This window comes from Brachyistius frenatus, unplaced genomic scaffold (genome assembly GCF_029030835.1).
Source record: "Brachyistius frenatus isolate BFR_SWC_R1_liver_20210118 unplaced genomic scaffold, ASM2903083v1 Contig_236, whole genome shotgun sequence".
Classification (NCBI taxonomy): domain Eukaryota; kingdom Metazoa; phylum Chordata; class Actinopteri; family Embiotocidae; genus Brachyistius; species Brachyistius frenatus.
In genome coordinates, this window is record NW_027210835.1 from 39,115 (window position 1) to 59,187 (window position 20,073).

The following is a 20,073-nucleotide window of genomic DNA, read 5'->3' on the forward strand; positions in this document are numbered from 1 at the left end:
AAAAACTTAACAGGAAGAACCCTTCAACAGAACCAGAACCAGAGGTGGAGAACATCTGCTAAGAGACAGAGACAGACAGCTATACTGTTTCACAGTCTTCCTCAGTGATGAGAGAAGATTTCAGAATAATTGTTTTCTTGTCAACAGAATGAAGAACATCAGTTCCATGAATTAACATGTTTTCTTCTTCTTTTGTCTCAATCGGTCACTTCCTGTCTCCACGGGTGAGTAATACACACTCAAAGACTCTTCCTGGAGGTTTCACACACATGTTGTGCAGTTTGTTCATTATCATGTGACCTGGAAATATATGGTCACGTGTTTACACAGTTTTATAATATAGTAAAACTGAACTGTGAAGCAGTTTAACGATGACTGTAAAAATCTTTAATTTAGTTTAGTATAATTTAGTTTAGTTCAATTCAATTCAATTATTAGTTATAATATTTTAATAATTCATTATCAGTTATGATATTTAATATTTTAATGATTTACTATCATTTTTCATGTTTAATGATTTAATTATCTATAATCCACAATAATTGTCATGAACTGATTTTACTTCAACAACCAGCTGCACGTCATTAAAGGTCTTAAAACTACAAACAGACCCACAATGCTTTCATAAGAACAGCTACTCTGCACCGTGCGTCATTACGTCACCGCTCAACTGTCGCCGCGGTGTGTCGTAGTAAGAGATGACGTAGAATAAAAAGCTGTCCGTTACCGGGAGGAAGAGGGCGAGCGTCCTGCACGAGGACAGGTAAAGATGATGCTTTGATTTACTGAAGAGTAGGAGGAGGAGGAGAAAGAGGAGGAGGAGGAGAAAGGTTATAGAAGTGATCAGTAATTTGTTCTCGATAATCAGAGAGAGAGAGAGAGAGAGAGCATCATTTCTGCTTCATCACTCTGCAGCTCCGTGTGTGTGTGTGTGTGTGTGTGTGTGTGTGTGTATGTGTGTGTGTGTGCGCGCGCGCTTCCTGCTGCAGGACCACAAAGACTCACACACACGGGGACACTCCCGACCACCGGAAACTCCCACCGCAAATCTCCGTTACAGACACTGAGAATAGCCAACCGCTAATCTATGAAGTAATCTAAAATCTATAATCTATAATATGATTCGTAATATGATCCATAACATGATTCGTAATATGATCTGTAATATGATCTATATGATTTATAATATGATTTATAATGATTCATATGATCTATGATTTAGAATATGATCTATAATATGATTTATATGATCTATACTATGATTCATATGATTTATAATATGATTCATGATTTTTAATATTATCTATATGATTCATATGATCTATAATATGATCTATAATGTGATTTATATGATTTATAATATGATCTATAATATGATTTATATGATCTACAATATGATTCATATGATTTATGATTTATAATATGATCTATAATATGATTTATATGATCTATAATATGATTCATATGATTTATAATATGAGCTATGATTTATATGATTTATAATATCTATATGATTCATGATTTGTGATCTATAATGTGATTTATAATATGATCTATATGATGAATATGATCTATATGATTTATATGATCTATATTATTTTTATGATCTATAATATGATTAATATGATTTATAATATGATCTACAATATGATTCATATGATCTATATGATTTATAATGATCTATATGATCCATATGATCTATGATTTATAATATTATATATCATGATTCATAATATGATTTATATGATCTATAATATGATCTATAACATGATTAATAATATGATCTATAATATGATTCATATGATTTATGATTTATAATATGATCTATAATATGATTTATAATATAATGTAAGACCCCATTTCCAAAAGGTATTGATGCTGTAAAATGTAAATAAAAACAGAATGCAATGATGTTTAAATCACAAACTCATAAAATAGAGCAAAGACAACATATTAAATGTTAAAACTAAGACATTTTGTTGTTTAATTAAAATATCTGCTCACTTTGAATTAGATGGCAACAACACGTTTAATAAAGTTGTGACAGGTTCATGTTTACTGCTGTGTTACATCACTTCTTTTAACAAGAGCTCAGACCTCAGGACAGTTTTCCACTTCACCTCAGTCCATCTTCAATGATCTCGGTCCAGAGAAGGCGGCGGTGTTTCTGGATCATGTTTCTATCTGGTTTCTTCTTTGGAGAGTTTTAACCTGCATTTGTGGACGCAGCGATGAACTGTGTTCACAGACGATGGTTTTCACAAGTGTTCCTGAGCCCATGCAGTGATTTCCACTCCAGAATAGTGTGTTTTTAATGCAGTGCTGCCTGAGGGCCCGAAGATCACCACCATCCAATATTGGTTTCCAGCCTTGTCCCTTGTGTTCAGAGATTTCTCCAGATTGCACTATTTTCCCAAACAGTCTTGTATGTTAGATCAATGTGATCGGTGTGTGTGAGTCTGAAACTTCTTCCCCTCCTCCTCCTCCTCACACACACACACACACACACACACACACACACACACACACACACACACACACACACACACACACACACACACACACACACATCATCGTTGCCTGTCTGAATCCAAACCAGATTACATCAGATTGTCTCTCGGCTCTAATCCTTCTCTCTGCCCTCTCCCATTACCATGGCAACCGTTCACCTATCAGTTGGATGGGGTCAGCAGATGGTAACCATGGTACTCTGTGATGCTGCGTTAAAAGACGATGCTTCTCTTCCAATCAAATGTTTTGAGACGTTTTTAAAGTTTGTAGACCCTTTCTGTTGACACAAGACAACATTAGTCTCTACAACAGTTCACATCAGTCTACAACAGTCTACATCAGTCTACATCAGTCAACATCGGTCTCTACAACAATCTACATCACTCTATGCCAGTCTCTACGTCAGTCTCTACATCAGTCTACATCAGTCTCTACAACAGTCCACATCAGTCTACATCAGTCTCTACAACAGTCTACATCAGTCAACATCGGTCTCTACAACAGTCTACATCAGTCTATACCAGTCTCTACGTCAGTCTCTACATCAGTCTATACCAGTCTCTACGTCAGTCTCTACATCAGTCTACATCAGTCTCTACAACAGTCTACATCAATCAACATCAGTCTCTTCATCAGTTTGCATCAATCTCTACATCGGTCGACATCAGTCTCTACATCAGTTGACATCAGTCTCTACATCAGTCTACATCAGTCTCTACATCAGTCTACATCAGTTTCTACATCGGTCTACATCGGTCTCTTCATCCGTCTCTACATCACTTGACATCTGTCTCTTCATCAGTCTACATCAGTCTCTTCATCAGTCTTCATCAGTCTCTACATCAGTCTCTACATCAGTTGACATCAGCCTCTACATCAGTTGATATTAGTCTCTACATCAGCCTCTACATCAGTTGACATCAGTCTCTACATCAGTTGACATTAGTCTCTACATCAGCCTCTACATCAGTTGACATTAGTCTCTACATCAGCCTCTACATCAGTTGACATTAGTCTCTACATCAGTCTCCACATCATTTGACATCAGTCTCTACATCAGTCTCTTCTTCAGTTGACATCAGTCTCTTCATCAGTCATCAGTCTCTTCATCAGCCTCTACATCAGTTGACATTAGTCTCTTCATCAGTCTACATCAGTCTCTACATCACTTGACATCTGTCTCTTCATCAGTCTACATCAGTCTCTTCATCAGTCTTCATCAGTCTCTACATCAGTCTCTACATCAGTTGACATCAGCCTCTACATCAGTTGACATTAGTCTCTACATCACTCTCTACATCAGTTGACATTAGTCTCTACATCACTCTCTACATCAGCGGACATTAGTCTCTACATCAGTCTCTACATCAGTTGACATCAGTCTCTACATCAGTTGACATTAGTCTCTACATCAGTCTCTACATCAGTTGACATCAGTCTCTACATCAGTTGACATTAGTCTCTACATCAGTCTCTACATCAGTTGACATCAATCTCTACATCAGTCTCTACATCAGTCTCTACATCAGTTGACATCAGTTTTTACATCAGTCTCTACATCAGTTGACATCAGTTTTTACATCTGTCTCTACATCAGTCTCTACATCAGTTGACATCAGTCTCTACATCAGTTTCTACATCAGTTGACATCAGTTTTTACATCTGTCTCTACATCAGTTGACATCAGTCTCTACATCATTTGACATCAGTCTCTACATCAGTCTCTTCATCAGTCTACATCAGTCTCTTCATCTGCCTCTACATCAGTTGACATTAGTCTCTACATCAGTCTCTACATCAGTTGACATTAGTCTCTACATCAGTCTCTACATCAGTCTCTTCATCAGTTGACATCAGTCTCTTCATCAGTCTACATCAGTCTCTAAATCAGCCTCTACATCAGTTGACATTAGTCTCTACATCACTCTCTACATCAGTTGACATTAGTCTCTACATCAGTCTCTACATCAGTTGACATTAGTCTCTACATCACTCTCTACATCAGTCTCTATCATTGAGCCGCTTCACATTTAGAAACTATCGATAAAACTAGTTCCAGCGACTTGCTGTTCATCGTGTTGAACTGGTGATCAAACCGACGGTCAAACGAGGGCGTCTGTTGTAGCTCTGGTTTGGTCTCCACCACCTCCTGATGACTGCTGCGATTATATCGTACCATTACTGTCTCGCAGGTGAATCACCATGACGACAGAGCCAGGTCAGGACCAGCCCACAGAGGCTGAGTGTTTCCCTGAAGCCGCCGCCCACTCCACACCAAAACAGGTAAAGTCACGACGAACTGAACGATCAACAAACATTGTGGCAGTGCTCCCGTGAAATCTGACATCACTTCCTGTATCCTCAGGGAAGGGACAGTGGGACTTCCCAGAGCCAAGCTCACAGCTCATTGGCCGAAGACTCGGCCAGTCACCTGTCATCAAGCAGTCGCATTGCTCGCTCTCCGGCTAGAAACCCGCTGAGTTTCAGGACGATGCAGACCAGAGTCACCCTGCTGGACGGGTCGCTGTTCAGCTGCACCATGGAGGTGAGATGGGTGGAGGGGAGACAGGTGAAGGGGGGTGGAGGGGAGACAGGTGGAGGGGGGTGGAGAACCAGTGGAATCAGTAGAATCAGTAAAACCAGTAAACCAGTAGAATCAGTACAACCAGTACAACCAGTATAACCAGTAGAAATAGTAAACCAGTACAAACAGTAGAAATAGTAAACCAGTACAACCAGTACAACCAGTAGACATAGTAAACCAGTACAACCAGTAGAAATGGTAAATGAGTACAACCAGTACAACCAGTAGAAATAGTAAACCAGTACAACCAGAACGAGTAGAACCAGTAGAACCATTAGAACCAGAAAACTAGTAGAACCAGTAAACTAGCAAACCAATAAACTAGTAAACCAGTAGAACCAGTAGAACCTTCAGTAACCTTCAGTAACCGTGTCTCTCTGTCAGAAACGATCTCGAGGTCTTCCACTCTTTGATAAAGTTTGTGAACACGTGAACCTGCTGGAGAGAGACTACTTCGCCCTGTCCTTCAGAGACACAGACAACAACAAGGTACCCGTATGTCTGCCTGTAAGCTGTCCGTCTGTCTGTCTGTCTGTCTGTAACCTTGTTTGTCTGTAACCTGTCTGTCTCTGACCTTTGACCTTTGTATTGTAGAACTGGTTGGACCCAGCGAAGGATATGAAGAAGCAGGTCAGAGGTGAGTTGGCTTCTGATTGGGCAGTTTCCATCCATCCATCAGTAAAGGACTCGTTAACATCAACATCCCATAATATCTCTCTCACCTGTCCCTAACAAACATGAAACTGCTCTTCAACTCATCAATCAAACAGGGTGTCTCAATTTACCTCTGAGGACGCTCACATACAAGGGGCGCGGCTTGCAGCCCCTGACCAATCACAAACATGAAAAGCTGTCCTGTCACAGAGCGAATATTAAACTATGATGAGAGTTAAACCTGAAGTTACCATGGTAACCACAGATCCTGAGACCTCAGGTGAGATCAGGCATTGTGTGAACTAATACCTGCTCTCCATCTCAGGCGTTCCCTGGAACTTCTCCTTCAATGTAAAGTTTTACCCTCCTGACCCCACCCAGCTGTCAGAGGACATCACCAGGTAGGTCCACACACCTGTCAATCAAAGCTCAACGGTGTCCGTCTCTCATGTTTCCAGCTGGTGAGGAAGATGGTGTCTTCCTGTCTGTCTGCAGGTACTTCCTGTGTCTCCAGCTGAGACAAGATATCGTTTCTGGTCGTCTTCCTTGTTCCTTTGCGACTCACACCGTCCTTGGCTCCTATACCGTCCAATCAGAGCTTGGCGACTACGACCCCGGTACTGAAACCTCTGAAGCTGTGCCCCGTCTGTCTGTCCACCTGTCTGTCTGATCACCTGTCTGTCTAACCACATGTCTGTCTGTCTGACCACCTGTCTGTCTCTGTGTTGCAGATGAGTGTGGATCAGATTACATCAGTGAACTGTGTTTCGCTCCAAATCAAACTAAAGAAATGGAGGAGAAGATCGCGGAGCTGCACCGAACCTACAGGTGATCACACCTGACCCTTTGTAGTTCTCATACCTGGTCACCTGACCCTTTGTAGTTCTCACACCTGGTCACCTGACCCTTTGTAGTTCTCACACCTGGTCACCTGACCCTTTGTAGTTCTCACACCTGGTCACCTGACCCTTTGTGTTTGTTTTCAGAGGAATGACTCCAGCTGAAGCAGAGATGCACTTCCTGGAAAACGTAAAGAAGCTTTCAATGTACGGAGTCGACCTGCATCACGCAAAGGTAACGACGCCGTCAACTGGCCGTGACTCTCAATGACTGTGATGTCATCAGTGATGTCAGCAGTCGTGTATCTGTGTATATGAGCCGAGTGAACCTGCGCACCGATCGATCACGTGAGCTGAAGTTCAGAGACAAAGCAGTGGCAGGTCACATGACCTCGTAAGAGGGAAGGGATGACCTTAGTGTGTTGTCGTGGTTACATCTTCAGGTTGTGTGTGTTTCCTCTTCTGCTCACAATAAAACATGAGTTTGTTTCATCCGACACACAACCGGATCAATCACCAATACATGACCCACTTCCTGTCCATGATCAATTCCATCTCTGAGTTGTGTGTGTGTGTGTGTGTGTGTGTGTGTGTGTATGTGTGTGTGTGTGTATGTGCGCGCGCGCATGTGTGAGTGAGTCGTGTGTGTGTGTGTGAGTGGTGTGTGTGTGTGTGTAAGCATGCGTGTGTGTATTGCAGCAGGTGCGGTGCATGAGGGTTTGTTTTACCAGTGTGTGTGTATGAGTGGTGTGTGTGTGTTACAGGCTGACTAATGATTTTTCCATTGGTCCATTTTGTCCCTCAGTGAAGATGAATCACTAGTTCAGATCAATCAGCAGCGCATCAGAGGGACGGAGAATCAGCTGATTATCTGTCAGCTGATTGTCTGTCTGCTGGTGTTTCATTTGAACAACAGTCGCGTGAAAGCAGACTTTACTCACCGAGAGAAGAGACAGAACTTCTGTGTGAGATCCAGTAAAACTCTGCTGCTGCTGGCTGAGGAGGCAGTAATACAGAGCAGGTGTGCCGAAAGGTCAAAGGTCACATAGGACACCTGGTGGACAGAAGAGGAACAATAGACTCAGTGCAGAGACGAGCAATCGCCTTTATGTCACTTTATATTTACAGAAACAGAACTGTGTGCCCAATTTAGACCAGATGTTTATTTCTTGTTTTGTCCACTTGTCTGTCTGCCTGTGTGTCTATCTGTCTGTCTAAATGGAGTAGATGGTAGGAGGCCGCTTTGACTGCTTGTCTTCGTCTCAGCCGGAGGTGAGACTGTTTCCTGTGTGTTGGTGTGTTTAAATGTGGTTTTGTTCACACAAACATCTTCAACTCATTGTTTTTATTGTGTTTCCTGTTTTTATGATGTCACAAACAGACGTTCCTAGATTACCCAGAATCCACAGCAATCCTGACATCACCCTTCACACCATGACCCCGCCCATCTGAGGCTGTGCAGGACTTGATTAAAGTGACAGACACAGTACAGACAGTACAGACAGGCATCTGTGGTGTTCGATGACTCTGTCACGTTTCTATCCTGATGTTTCAGACTTGAATCTTTTCATAACGTCACAGCTTCATTCAACAGTTGATGTTTCATTGGTCTGAGGGTCTGGTGGTCTGGAGGTCTGGGGGTCTGAGGGTCTGGTAGTCTAGGGGACTGGGGGTCTGGTGGTCTAGGGGACTGGGGGTCTGGTGGTATAGGGTCTGGTGGTCTAGGTTGACTGCGGGTCTGGTGGTCTGAGAGTATGGGGGACTAGTGGTCTGAGGGTCTGGTGGTCTGGCAGACTGGGTGTCTGGAGGTCTGGTGGTATAGTGGTCTGGTGGTCTAGTGGTCTGAATGTGTGTTTCAATGTTAGATAGGATTAGACACATGACCTCTGACCTGGTCTGTTCCATGTCAGTCATTCATAAGCCCATCGTGTGTGTGTGTGTGTGTGTGTGTGTGTGTGTGTGTGTGTGTGTGTGTGTGTGTGTGTGTGTGTGTGTGTGTGTGTGTGTGTGTGTGTGTGTGTGTGTGTGTGTGTGTGTGTGTGTGTGTGTGTGTGTGTGTGTGCAGGACTCAGAGGGCGTGGCCATAATGCTGGGCGTGTGCAGTAGCGGCCTGCTGGTCTACAGAGACAGACTGAGGATCAACAGATTCTCTTGGCCAAAGATCTTGAAGATTTCGTACAAAAGGAACAACTTCTACATCAAAATCCGACCAGGAGAGGTAAGGACACACCTGAACACCACCGAGGAAGAGTTCAGACACCAGTGGAGGATGTGAATGTTTGAATCTGTGATTTGATGACATGAACAATGTGAGCTACTATAACCACTATAAACACGTCACAGCACCACCTGCTGATGGTTTCACTGCAACCTGTCTGTCTCTCTTGTCTGTCTCCCTCCAGTTTGATCAGTTTGAGTCCATTATTGGTTTTAAGCTGCTGAACCATCGAGCAGCTAAGAGACTGTGGAAGGTCTGTGTGGAGCATCACTCCTTCTTCAGGTGAGTCAGCGGGTTGTTGAAGGTCACCATGTGATGTGTTGAAGGTCACCATGATCTATGTGTCTCTCAGGCTGGTGTCTCCAGAAGAACCTCCGAAGAAGTTTCTGTCTCTGGGTTCAAAGTTTCGGTACAGTGGTCGGACTCAGATTCAGAGTCGCAGAGCCAGTGCTCAGATTTCCAGACCTGCTCCACATTTCCCACGATGCATCAGCAAGAGGAACATTCTGAGCCGTAGTCTGGATGGAGGTACTTCTACTCATCATACTACTCCAAGTCAGTTCTGCTCTCAGTGGTAGTTCTGGTCCCAGTTCTGGTCCCAGTTGTAGTTCTGGTCTCAGTTCTGATCTCAGTGGGCGTTCTGGTTTCAGTTCTGGTCTCAGTGGTAGTTCTGGTCTCAGTGATAGTTTTGGTCTCAGTGACAGTTTTGGTCTCAGTTCTGGTCTCAGTGATAGTTTTGGTCTCAGTTCTGGTCTCAGTGATAGTTTTGGTCTCAGTTCTGGTCTCAGTGGTAGTAGTAGTGGGGTGCGGTTCTTTGTGATTGGTCAGTTCATTTTTGTAATATTTGATGTTTTTGATTGGTCCTCAGCTTCAAGGACCACACCCACCTCTTCTCTGATTGGCTCTCCAGCCATCAGAGCATCCCCCAAAGCCAACGGTGGTGCACCTGCAGGTAGAGCGTCGTATTGCAGTGAAAGTGCTGCTGGCTGTGGCAGTACTGCACTTCTGCTCTGTGATTGGATCTTGTTGGGGAATGCTGCATCCTGATTGGTTCTGCTTCATTCTGACACATGTGGAGCACCATCAGCCAAGACAAAACGTTGCTGCTGATTGGTTAACACCTCGGACACACCCACCAAACGAAAGAAAGTGTAAATACAGAAACTGTCACATCAGCCATGTTCCTTTCTGTAGAGTCGGCTTGATGCTGATGTCATCACCCCATCACACCTGTCGTCATCAACAGAACTGTAGAGTCTCGTGTGGCAGGTGTTTTAAGTACAGTAAAAACAAGCGTACAGGTAAAAACAAATGTACAGTAAAAACAAGCGTACAGTAAAAACAAGTATACAGTAAAAACAAGCGTACAGGTAAAAACAAGCGTACTGTAAAAATAAGCATACAGAAAAACAAACATACAGTAAAAACAAACACAGTAAAAACAAACATACAGTAAAAACAAGTGTACAGTAAAAACAAGTGTACAGTAAAGACAAGCATACAGTAAAAACAAGCGTACAGTAAAAACAAACATACAGTAAAAACAAGTGTACAGTAAAAACAAGCGTACAGTAAAAACAAGCATACAGTAAAAACAAACGTACAGGTAAAAACAAGCGTACAGGTAAAAACAAGCGTACTGTAAAAATAAGCATACAGAAAAACAAACATACAGTAAAAAAACAAGTGTACAGTAAACACAAGCATACAGTAAAGACAAGCATACAGTAAAAACAAGCGTACAGTAAAAACAAACATACAGTAAAAACAAGTGTACAGTAAAAACAAGCGTACAGTAAAAACAAGCATACAGTAAAAACAAACGTACAGGTAAAAACAAGCGTACAGGTAAAAACAAGCGTACTGTAAAAATAAGCATACAGAAAAACAAACATACAGTAAAAACAAACACAGTAAAAACAAGCGTACAGTAAAAACAAACATACAGTAAAAACAAGTGTACAGTAAAGACAAGCATACAGTAAAAACAAACATACAGTAAAAAACAAGTGTACAGTAAACACAAGCGTACAGTAAAGACAAGCATACAGTAAAAACAAGCGTACAGTAAAAACAAACATACAGTAAAAACAAGTGTACAGTAAAAACAAGCGTACAGTAAAGACAAGCATACAGTAAAAACAAATGTACAGGTAAAATAAGTCAGGTGTCAAGATTTTTCTTCCCCTAACAGCAGCAGATACCATTTATCGGTCTGTCATAATAAAGCCCCACCCATCTGTTAATGGTTACAGAGGGGGCGGGGCTTTAGTTAGACTTTTGTGGTAGATTCCTGTGACAGGAAGGAGGTCATGCTAGCAGTATTAACTGAATTAAGTGAATGCTCTGAGCTTTGCTAGCATTGTTTGTATAGTTAGCACTGTTAGCATTGCTAGCTTTGTTAGCATTATTAGCACTGTTTGTGTCCTGGCCCTCAAGCTGTATGATGCTAAATAACAATTGGTCATGGCTTGGTGGTGGTCCTGAGTGCTGATTGGCTGTTTGGCCGACCATGCAGTGCATGCACCATGAGCTTTGATCAGCTGACTGTGCTGTCATGCTTTTCTGCTGATGAACACAAGGACTGAATGGCTGAGCATCAGTGGTCACTATGGTTACTGCTGCTGGTTTCTATGGCGACCCTCTCTGTGGATGTTGCTGTTGACATCACAGTTATGACATCACAGCTGATGTGTGTGTGTGTGTGTGTGTGTGTGTGTGTGTGTGTGTGTGTGTGTGTGTGTGTGTGTGTGTGTGTGTGTGTGTGTGTGTGTGTGTGTGTGTGTGTGTGTGTGTGTGTGTGTGTGTAGATATGGGCTCGGGGCTGTATGGAGCATCGAAAGCCATCGCTGTCAGTGACCTCATCACTACGGTAACGCCTGAGAAGAGGACTGAGGAGAGGAGGGAGGAGCAAGGTAAAAAACAACCAATCAGAGGAGAGGTGTGAGACCACCTGACTTAATCTGTGAAATAACTCATTGTTTCCTATCTTAGCTGAGGAGGGGCTGGTGGAGGAGGAAGTGCTGGTGGAGGAGGAAGAGGAGGACACCAAAGCAACAGAGAATTCTCAGCAGAGTCCTCCGATACAAGACACCAAAGTAACAAACACCAGTCTTACCTGTTTCACCTCTGCCATAAATCTCAGCTGTCTCACCTGTATGTGCAGATGCTTTTGACACAGTAAAAATGTTAAGTTGTATTCATTTCATTTTTAAAGCACCAAATCACAAGACATAATCTCAGGGCACGTTACATGTTTTCTTTCTTTCCTTGTTTGTTTGTTTGTTTGTTTGTTTATTTATTTGTTTGTTTAGACCGAGCTGACTGATACAGCTGTGGAAGGAGATCTGACAGCCACTGAGGTAGAGATCTGATCACAGTTAATGCTCCCACTGTGGAATGATTGGTTACTAATAACCTGTCTGTCTCTCTACTTGTCTGTCTCTCTATTTGTCTGTCTCTCTATTTCTCTGCCTGACAGTCTGATCAAGATGAAGATTTGAAAACTCAGGTAAATCTGATTGAATTTCCTTTCATGTTACCTTGCTCTCCATTTTCTCAGTGTTGACATCTCTCTTATCTCCCATCTTTCTCCCGTCTGTCTCCTGTCTGTCTCATGTCTTCAGGAGACGTTGGGGAGTCCTGAGGAGGTGCAGAAACCTCAGAGCACCATCAGCGCTCTCAGACGCTCCTTCTTAGAGGGAGCAGAAGGAGGAGCAGGAGGGTTGACAGAGTGGGAGAAGCGTCTGGCCTCCTCACCGCTCCGACGAGTCGATGACTCCCCGATGATCGAACCTCTGGAGCCTGATGAGGTGAGACAGTCCAAGGACAGTTACCTGACAGAGCTCACAGCCACCTGCTGGTCGAACACACATACTGCAGCTGTCTCCAGGTGTCACCTAGCGTCACCAGGTGTCACCTAGCATCACCAGGTGTCTCCAGGTGTCACCAGGTGTCTCTAAGTGTCTCCAGGTGTTACCTGGCATCTCCAAGTGTCTCCAGGTGTCACCAGGTGTCTCCAGGTGTCTCCAGGCGTCTCCAGGTGTCACCTAGCGTCACCAGGTGTCTCCAGGTGTCTCTCCCATCTTCTGACCTTGAGTCTTTGTTTGTCAGGTTCCTACTGGTCCGTGTTTAGTTCCAGATGTTTTAAACCCTGCATGTACATCCAGGTGTTAAACCAGGTGATAACATAGAAAGTTTGGTCCTACAAAGATGAAAACATCTTTAAGACAAACAAAGTGACATCATACAGGTGTTCGGGTGTCATCAGCTATCTGCCGATGTTTTTATCCAGGAAATGTTACTGACCTCAGCTATCAACTGTTGTTCACTTATTGGTTAATCAGTCACTCCGTGTGTGTCTGATATTGCTTACCTGTGCGCTCCAGGAGGGCGGGGTCATGACAGACCAACCTCCTCCTGAGCCAATCAGAGAGAAGAGCTACACAGTGGGGCGGAGCTACGACACAGCATCCGGCAGGGTCTTTACTATGACGAGTGGTGACGACTCTGACGTTCCTGTGACCACAGCGTGCCTTAAGGCGGGCCAGCAGGTCCATATGGTCCCTGTGTCCTCTGATGATGTCATCACAGGGGGACCACTGAACACCATCTGTGAGGTGAAAACGCCTACTTCACCATTGGAGCAGCCGCCAAGCGTTTGTGACGCCATCAGTGATGTCATCTTTGTGGCTGAGATCAATGGAGGTGGAGCCAGAACTGTGGATCTTCGTGAGGGTGGAGTCTCTGTGATGTCATCTTTGAGCGCCCTCCCCCTTCCTAAATCCTCTGTGGATGAGCTGAGCCCTGTCCCCAGCAGGATTTCTCCTTCTATGGCCAGAGTGGTATGCTGATTGGCTGGTTGGTGGTTGGCATGGAAACAAGCATCCTTTCAGTGACACGTTAACCACTGCAGCGCTGAAACAGGAAGTGTACCTGAACATGGCTCATTTGAGCCGGTTCAAACTGAACACGTCAGCTCCTGCAGAACCCTGATGGACCAGAATCTGTGGAGACCAGGACCAACATCAGGCCTGTACTACGAAGCAGGGTTTGGGTTAGCAGGGGAACTGGGGCTTTAACTGGTTTTACTTCGTTACAGTGGTGGTTCATCGCCATGGTAACTAACCTGCTCTGAAGCAGGTTGCAGGGGTGTTTCATAATTTTAAATTTTTCTGCATAAATCTGACTTAAAACATCACAAAAACTTCAAAGTAGATCAAGACAACATAAACAAACAATACAAAAATGTTATACCTGGTCATTAACTGATTGATGAAAATTATCAATATTACATATCTGTGTGACCTTTTGGTTTCCGCGGTAACTGTTGATCACCAGCTGGGATGGTGAACTGCTGCTTCAGGTCCTTTTACATTTCTGTTGCTGAAGACACCTGTCCATGTTTGTGATTGGTCAGACGCTGCAAACCCCGCCCCTTTTATGTGAGTGTGCTCAGAGCTGGATTGAGAAACCCTGGTTGATTGATGAGTTTGCATTTGTGAGTGAAGACAGATAACAGAGATATTATGGGATGTTGGGCCTGCTTCCTAGTACAGGAACTAGGTCTCCTCCAGGTCCATCAGGTGTCCTGGTGTCTGAAGAGGAGGTTCTGCAGAACCGTTGGGGCTCCATCATCAACTGGTGCTGGTTTCATAACTCAGATAACTGAGCAGAGGCGGGTTTTCTGTTATTCTCAACATGAGTACACGCGTGGTCAGTGGCATGTTTTCACTGTTACATGAAACTCACACGCTTTAAAGAGCACATGCACCACATGACGTCAGATAAAACATGCTCAAAAGAAGTTCTGTTATTAACTGTCAGTCAAACACAAACTCAAAATGAACACACACGTGTATAGAGGGACACGTCTATACAGACCTGAACTAATCTGAAGTCAGAAGTGGCGGCAACCGGCAGAACCTCCTCCAACACTCAGCGCAGAAACTCTTGGTCTCAGTTGCCAGCGTCCGTCAGCGACGATGTCGGAGTCTCTGCGGTTCTCAGTCTGCAGTAAGACCGGTTTCCTCCAGCAGGGGGCAGCGAGGATCTGCAGTATTCAGTTTAAACTCCTCAGCTTCTCCCGGAGCCATTTTGTTTCTGCTCTTCTGATCAAAATGGAGCACAGGGAGTTATTGTTTTATCCTATTTATTGTTGTTTATTTCCTCTGTTTACTGGGTTTTGATTGGCTGCTGGGGATCAGGTGTGTTTCTGTTTTACTGCTTTCCCTTCCTCTGTCGTCACATCAGAATCCCATTATCAGTTTATTGTTCATACAGTGGTTAGTAATTATCAACTGATTACAAATAGAATTACTCTCCACAATCTCTTTAACCCCGCCCACCGGACCCCGCCCTCTGCATGGCTGCAGGCTTTTTTTTTATCTTCTGTTTATTACTTTTATCACTGAGCTATGATTCAGCTTCCTTTATCCATCTATCTCTCTGACCTTTGTTTGTTGGTTTGTTTGTTGTGTGCAGCCTAAACCTACATTTGATGAAATGTCTCCTGAACTGACGGCTCTGCTGAAGTCGGCAAGAGAACAAAAAACCTTCAGAGAACACAACCTGCTGAAGGTGCTGAAGGTCCCGTATGTCTACCTGTCTGTCTACCCATCTGTCTGTCTACCTGTCTGTCTCCCGGTCCGTCTACCCATCTGTCCACCTGTCTGTCTATGTAACTGTACATACAGTAACATGTAAAACTTACATGTAACTGTACATACAATGACAATGTGACAATGTAACCCTGACACCTCACTGAGCTGTAGCCCCGCCCCCCACCAGATCACCTTTTGTTTTTTATCTTCACTTCCTGTTTCAGACTTCAGAGAAGGTGGAGACGGTGTTCCTGCTGAACGAGTCACATGACCAGGACCAACCAATGGCAGAGCAGCCTCAGGTAGCCACAGGACGTCTTGTAGGCCCACCTCCTAGTAATGCCCCGCCCCCTCCACCAGGGATCGCCATGATGCATGCTGATGATGTCACAGAGCAATGGGCCAGTCACAATGCTAACGACAGTCCAACAGGTAGAGATGAGGTCAGCGATGAAGAGGTCAGCAGCCAGGCTAGTGATGATGATGCTAGTGAGGCTAGCGAGGATGCTATCAGTGTGTTAGCTCAGGCAGCAGTGGAGGAAGCTCTGGATGCTGCAGTCAAACAGGCGCAAAGCCCCACTGCTAACAGTGCTAATCAGGATAGCATTAATGCTAACTGTGCAGTTAGCTTCATTGAACAGGAGCCAGCTAGCGTGGAGACTAACAGCCCCACCAGACCCAGCTCGGTTCTGGGCTCTCGACCCACCAGGACTCAACGTTACCATGACAACGAGGACTCAGACAACTCCCAGGAGGCTGAAGGAGAGTGGATGTTTGAAGAAAACTCCCCTCCTCCCTCTTTACCTCGCGCCACATCCAGGCACTCGACCAGTCAGACACACAACGACGAGTCTGAACCCCCTAAGGAGGTAACACCTGAACCCTGCCCCGGATCCCCCAGACCCTCCTGATCCCTATCCTACAGATCCTCCAGACCCTCCTGATCCATATCTTACAGATCCTCCAGATCCTCCAAACCCTCCTGATCCACATCTTACAGACCCTCCTGATCCATATCTTACAGATCCTCCTGATCCACATCTTACAGATCCTCCAGATCCTCCTGATCCTCCAGACCCTCCTGATCCATATCTTACAGATCCTCCTGATCCACATCTTACAGATCCTCCTGATCCTCCATATCCTACAGATTCTCCTGATCCTCCTAATCCTACAGATCCTCCTGATCCTCCTGATCCTCATGACACCTGACCCCATGAATCCTGAAGGTTGAACGTCTCCCTCTGCTGGTGACATGAATGCTTCAGAGAGCAGAGTGATTAATTGTGTGTCTGTTTCAGGAGGTCCCGGTGATGAGGAAAACTCTCACGTATGAAGCTCCGGGGGTGAGGATACCTGACTCTACTACTACTATTCACTGTAAAATGGTTGTTCTGAGTTCACTTAAGCCTGCAGAAGGTGTCTCCCCCTGCTGTCAGACAGAGGAATTACAACAACACTGATCTCATCTGATGCTGCTGAGCAGTAAAACTGAAGATAATGTTCTGAAAAGCCACATGATTGAATTGCTCTATTCCCATTCAAGTTGGTATAAAGCTAAACAGGAAGTAAGCAGGCTCAGCTGGTGGGCATGCTCAGTCAGCATTCACCCGCTGGTTCAATCAGTTGTGGGAACAAATGTTTATTTAATCTGCAGGTTTAAACATCTGTAGTTAATATAAATGCATTATTTAAATATAAATAAGTACTTCTGTAAATGTTTCACCCATAAATCAACAACTTCCAGTTTAATCAGCAAAAACGTCAAAATCAAATTAATAATGTTAAGTTGTGTTGATGTTTTTCAGAGTCGAGTGGACTCTGATCCTCCTGCAGGCCTGCTGCTGAGCTCCCAGACCTTCACCGCAGAGACCTCCACCACCTCCACCACCACACACATCACCAAGGTAACGCTGTAACCACGGCAACACCTCCCCCACCACCACACTCATCACCAAGGTAAACATTGGAAACATTGGAAGCATTGGAAACATTAGAAACATTAGAAACATTGGAAGCTTTAGAAAACAGAATTGACAACGTTTCTCCGTGTTCCTCCTCAGACGGTGAAAGGAGGAATTTCAGAAACCAGAATCGAGAAGAGAATCGTGATTTCTGGCGACACAGAAATCGACCACGACGAGGTAACGTCATCGTCACCGACTCTGAAACAGTAAATACGGAACCGAGGGACAGAAATAGGGTTACACAGATCCAGATAAAACTAGGACCGGTTCAGACCGGTACCTGTATCTAGACCTTGTTCTGGACCTGGTTTCTCCAGACCGGGCCCTGACCCTGGTGTCTCTCTTGAAGGCTCTGGCAGCAGCACTCAGCGAGGCGCAGCGGCAGCATCCCGAGCTGTCCGTCACCCGAGTCGTCGTCCATAAAGAAACCGAGGTCTCTCCCGATCATGTGATTGACTTATAATATCACAGGTAACAGGGAGGATCAGGCTCCACCTCTACAGGTGGAGTCTCATGCTGGCTGCTGATTGTCTGCTTGGTGCATGGCAGCATTAATAACATTCTGCTTAGATGTTTTACATGGTGTTTTTTCTGAAAAACACGCTCAGAGACTCCGATTGGCTCGAAGGAGAACACAGGAAGAGATGGAAATGACTTGATTGGCTGAACTGTTTGAGAGGAACTGCATAGAATTAACTTAAAATCAGTGGAAAACTTTCTGATCACGAAGATGATCAGCGATAAATCAATCAAGAGGCTCATTGATCCTGTGGTCTTCAACAGGACATCACTGCGCTGCTATGCGAACATGCTATGCTAACATGCTGTACTGACACCTTTCACTGTCCCGTCAAGTTTGACATAGTTTTAGTCCCAAATGAGGGAATTTGACTCCGCCCCCTGATGTTCAGGTGTTGTTCACCTGGAAGAGCACAGGTTCGGTTCCGGTTGGAGAAGTAAACATGGTTTAAAACCAGAATCCAGTTCATGATTACTGAAAACAAAGATTGTTGAGAGGACAGTGGTGACATTAACATGCTACACGATGCTAACACACTTGCTAGCACTAGCATGCTGTTCTCCTGGCTAGCTTAGCCACGCTGCTAACTGTGGGCTGCTGGGAAAACGTCGAGTTGCTCTCTGGTGGTCACATTCAGTTTTACTCTGAAAAGCTCTTTGATTGGTGTGACATCACAGATTATGTTTGCTTGAACAAGATCTTTGGTGGATGCTCAGATCGTCGATGAATGAAAACTTTAACTAAAGGTAAAGTCGACGTGTCACCAGCAGAGGGCGACTCTATAAAACTGGTTTCAGTTTTATTTCATATCAGTTTACTTTTCTAACATTCATGTCATCACAAACACACAAAGGGAGTGTCAGTCAAATATTTTATATTCTATTCTGTCTTACAGCTGCTTCTGTCTCACTTTCAGGACTGACTCTTGAGGCCTCTGCTGCATTATGGGAGTTGTAGTCCAGACTACAGAGCCAACTAAGACAGTTTTTGCAGCAATACCCAGTGGAGATTATTGGAACTGAGGATTCTCACACACACACACACACACACACACACACACACACACACACACACACACACACACACACACACACACACACACACACACACACACACACACACACACACACACACACCTGTCTGTCTGACTGGGGGCGGGGCCAGTGACTAAGTTAGCTTCTGAGCAGTTAGCATTAGCTTGACAGTGTGAATAGATTTATCCGAAAGTTTTGTGGTAGCATTTTTCACAAAGTTAGATACTTAAAGGTGAGAGACAGACAGACAGGGTGCTGCTGTGATGCAGTCAACATGTTCCCATAGCAAAGGACAAGCAGGCGGTTGACTTCAGATGAACCTTCATCACAAATCAACATTCTCATGCAATTGCTGAAACAAGCCCCGCCCCACACACCTCACTCCCCTACAGTTTAAATTGGACATCTGATTGGCTGGTCAACTCGGGTGTGTTTGCTCCTGACTATGTGACAGGAGACAGCAGCTTTATGAAACATTCAGCAAACAGTTAGCATCACATCTCGCAGATCTGTAATAATAACCAGGTAAGGAACTGGAGCCTTTATTCTGATAGTCTGGTGCAAACTGCTTCCTGTCTAAACTGTAAAAAAGCATGATTTGCAAGGATTGTAACCACTTTCTGTATAGCAGCTAAAACTCAGCTCTGTATTTACCCATAATGATATAGCAATGTGCCATTCTCTCATCTTGCCATGGAAACCCTTACAAATGATTTTACTCATCTGTCAATGTATTTATTGATTTCTGTATCTATTTATTTATTGATAAGATCTGTGTTGTAATCTGAGACAGACTGACCACTCCCCCTGGTGTCAGGTTACAGATAGACCACTCCCCTTGGTGTCAGGTTACAGATAGACCACTCCCCCCTGGTGTCAGGTTAGATAGACCACTCCCCTGGTGTCAGGTTACAGATAGACCACTTCCCCCTGGTGTCAGGTTACAGATAGACCACTCCCCCCTGGTGTCAGGTTACAGATTGACCACTTCCCCTGGTGTCAGGTTACAGATAGACCACTTCCCCTGGTGTCAGGTTATATTCATCCTGTTTTATTCTATTTATGATAAACTGAAACACTGAATGTGTCTTTACCCACTAAACTCAAATAAAATGAATAAAAGGAGAATTTCTGTCCTCTTCTG

General features: G+C 44.2%; 1 protein-coding gene and 2 long non-coding RNA genes across 12 annotated transcripts; all 3 read left to right on the top strand.

Annotated features, from left to right (window-relative positions):
- Positions 1–683: 683 nt before the first annotated feature.
- On the top strand, positions 684–18,901 carry LOC138633759 (band 4.1-like protein 3). 10 transcript variants are annotated; one of them, XM_069720178.1, is made up of 27 exons: positions 684–763; positions 4,704–4,794; positions 4,877–5,056; positions 5,480–5,584; positions 5,690–5,732; positions 6,075–6,150; positions 6,245–6,366; positions 6,481–6,577; positions 6,736–6,823; positions 7,816–7,860; positions 8,654–8,806; positions 8,991–9,088; positions 9,159–9,334; positions 9,675–9,758; positions 11,617–11,721; positions 11,801–11,904; positions 12,121–12,168; positions 12,288–12,317; positions 12,433–12,618; positions 13,195–13,650; positions 15,290–15,385; positions 15,633–15,710; positions 16,710–16,754; positions 17,217–17,315; positions 17,472–17,552; positions 17,725–17,846; positions 18,812–18,899. In XM_069720178.1, exons 2-26 carry the CDS (start codon positions 4,714–4,716, stop codon positions 17,836–17,838), a joined length of 2,790 nt encoding a protein of 929 aa, XP_069576279.1. In that variant the 5' UTR covers positions 684–763; positions 4,704–4,713; the 3' UTR covers positions 17,839–17,846; positions 18,812–18,899. The 10 variants fall into 10 exon arrangements, with proteins under 10 accessions (XP_069576279.1, XP_069576280.1, XP_069576283.1 ...); XM_069720179.1 differs by having other exon boundaries at positions 17,725–17,823; positions 18,812–18,898; XM_069720182.1 differs by lacking the exon at positions 17,725–17,846 and having other exon boundaries at positions 18,812–18,901.
- LOC138633788 (uncharacterized) lies at positions 9,780–10,824 on the top strand. The gene is made up of 4 exons (XR_011311912.1): positions 9,780–10,176; positions 10,243–10,412; positions 10,535–10,636; positions 10,721–10,824. It is a non-coding gene; the product is annotated as an uncharacterized lncRNA (long non-coding RNA).
- An 819-nt stretch (positions 18,902–19,720) lies between the features above and the next one.
- On the top strand, positions 19,721–20,057 carry LOC138633784 (uncharacterized). Its single transcript, XR_011311909.1, has 2 exons — positions 19,721–19,809; positions 19,870–20,057. It is a non-coding gene; the product is annotated as an uncharacterized lncRNA (long non-coding RNA).
- The last annotated feature ends 16 nt before the right edge of the window (positions 20,058–20,073 follow it).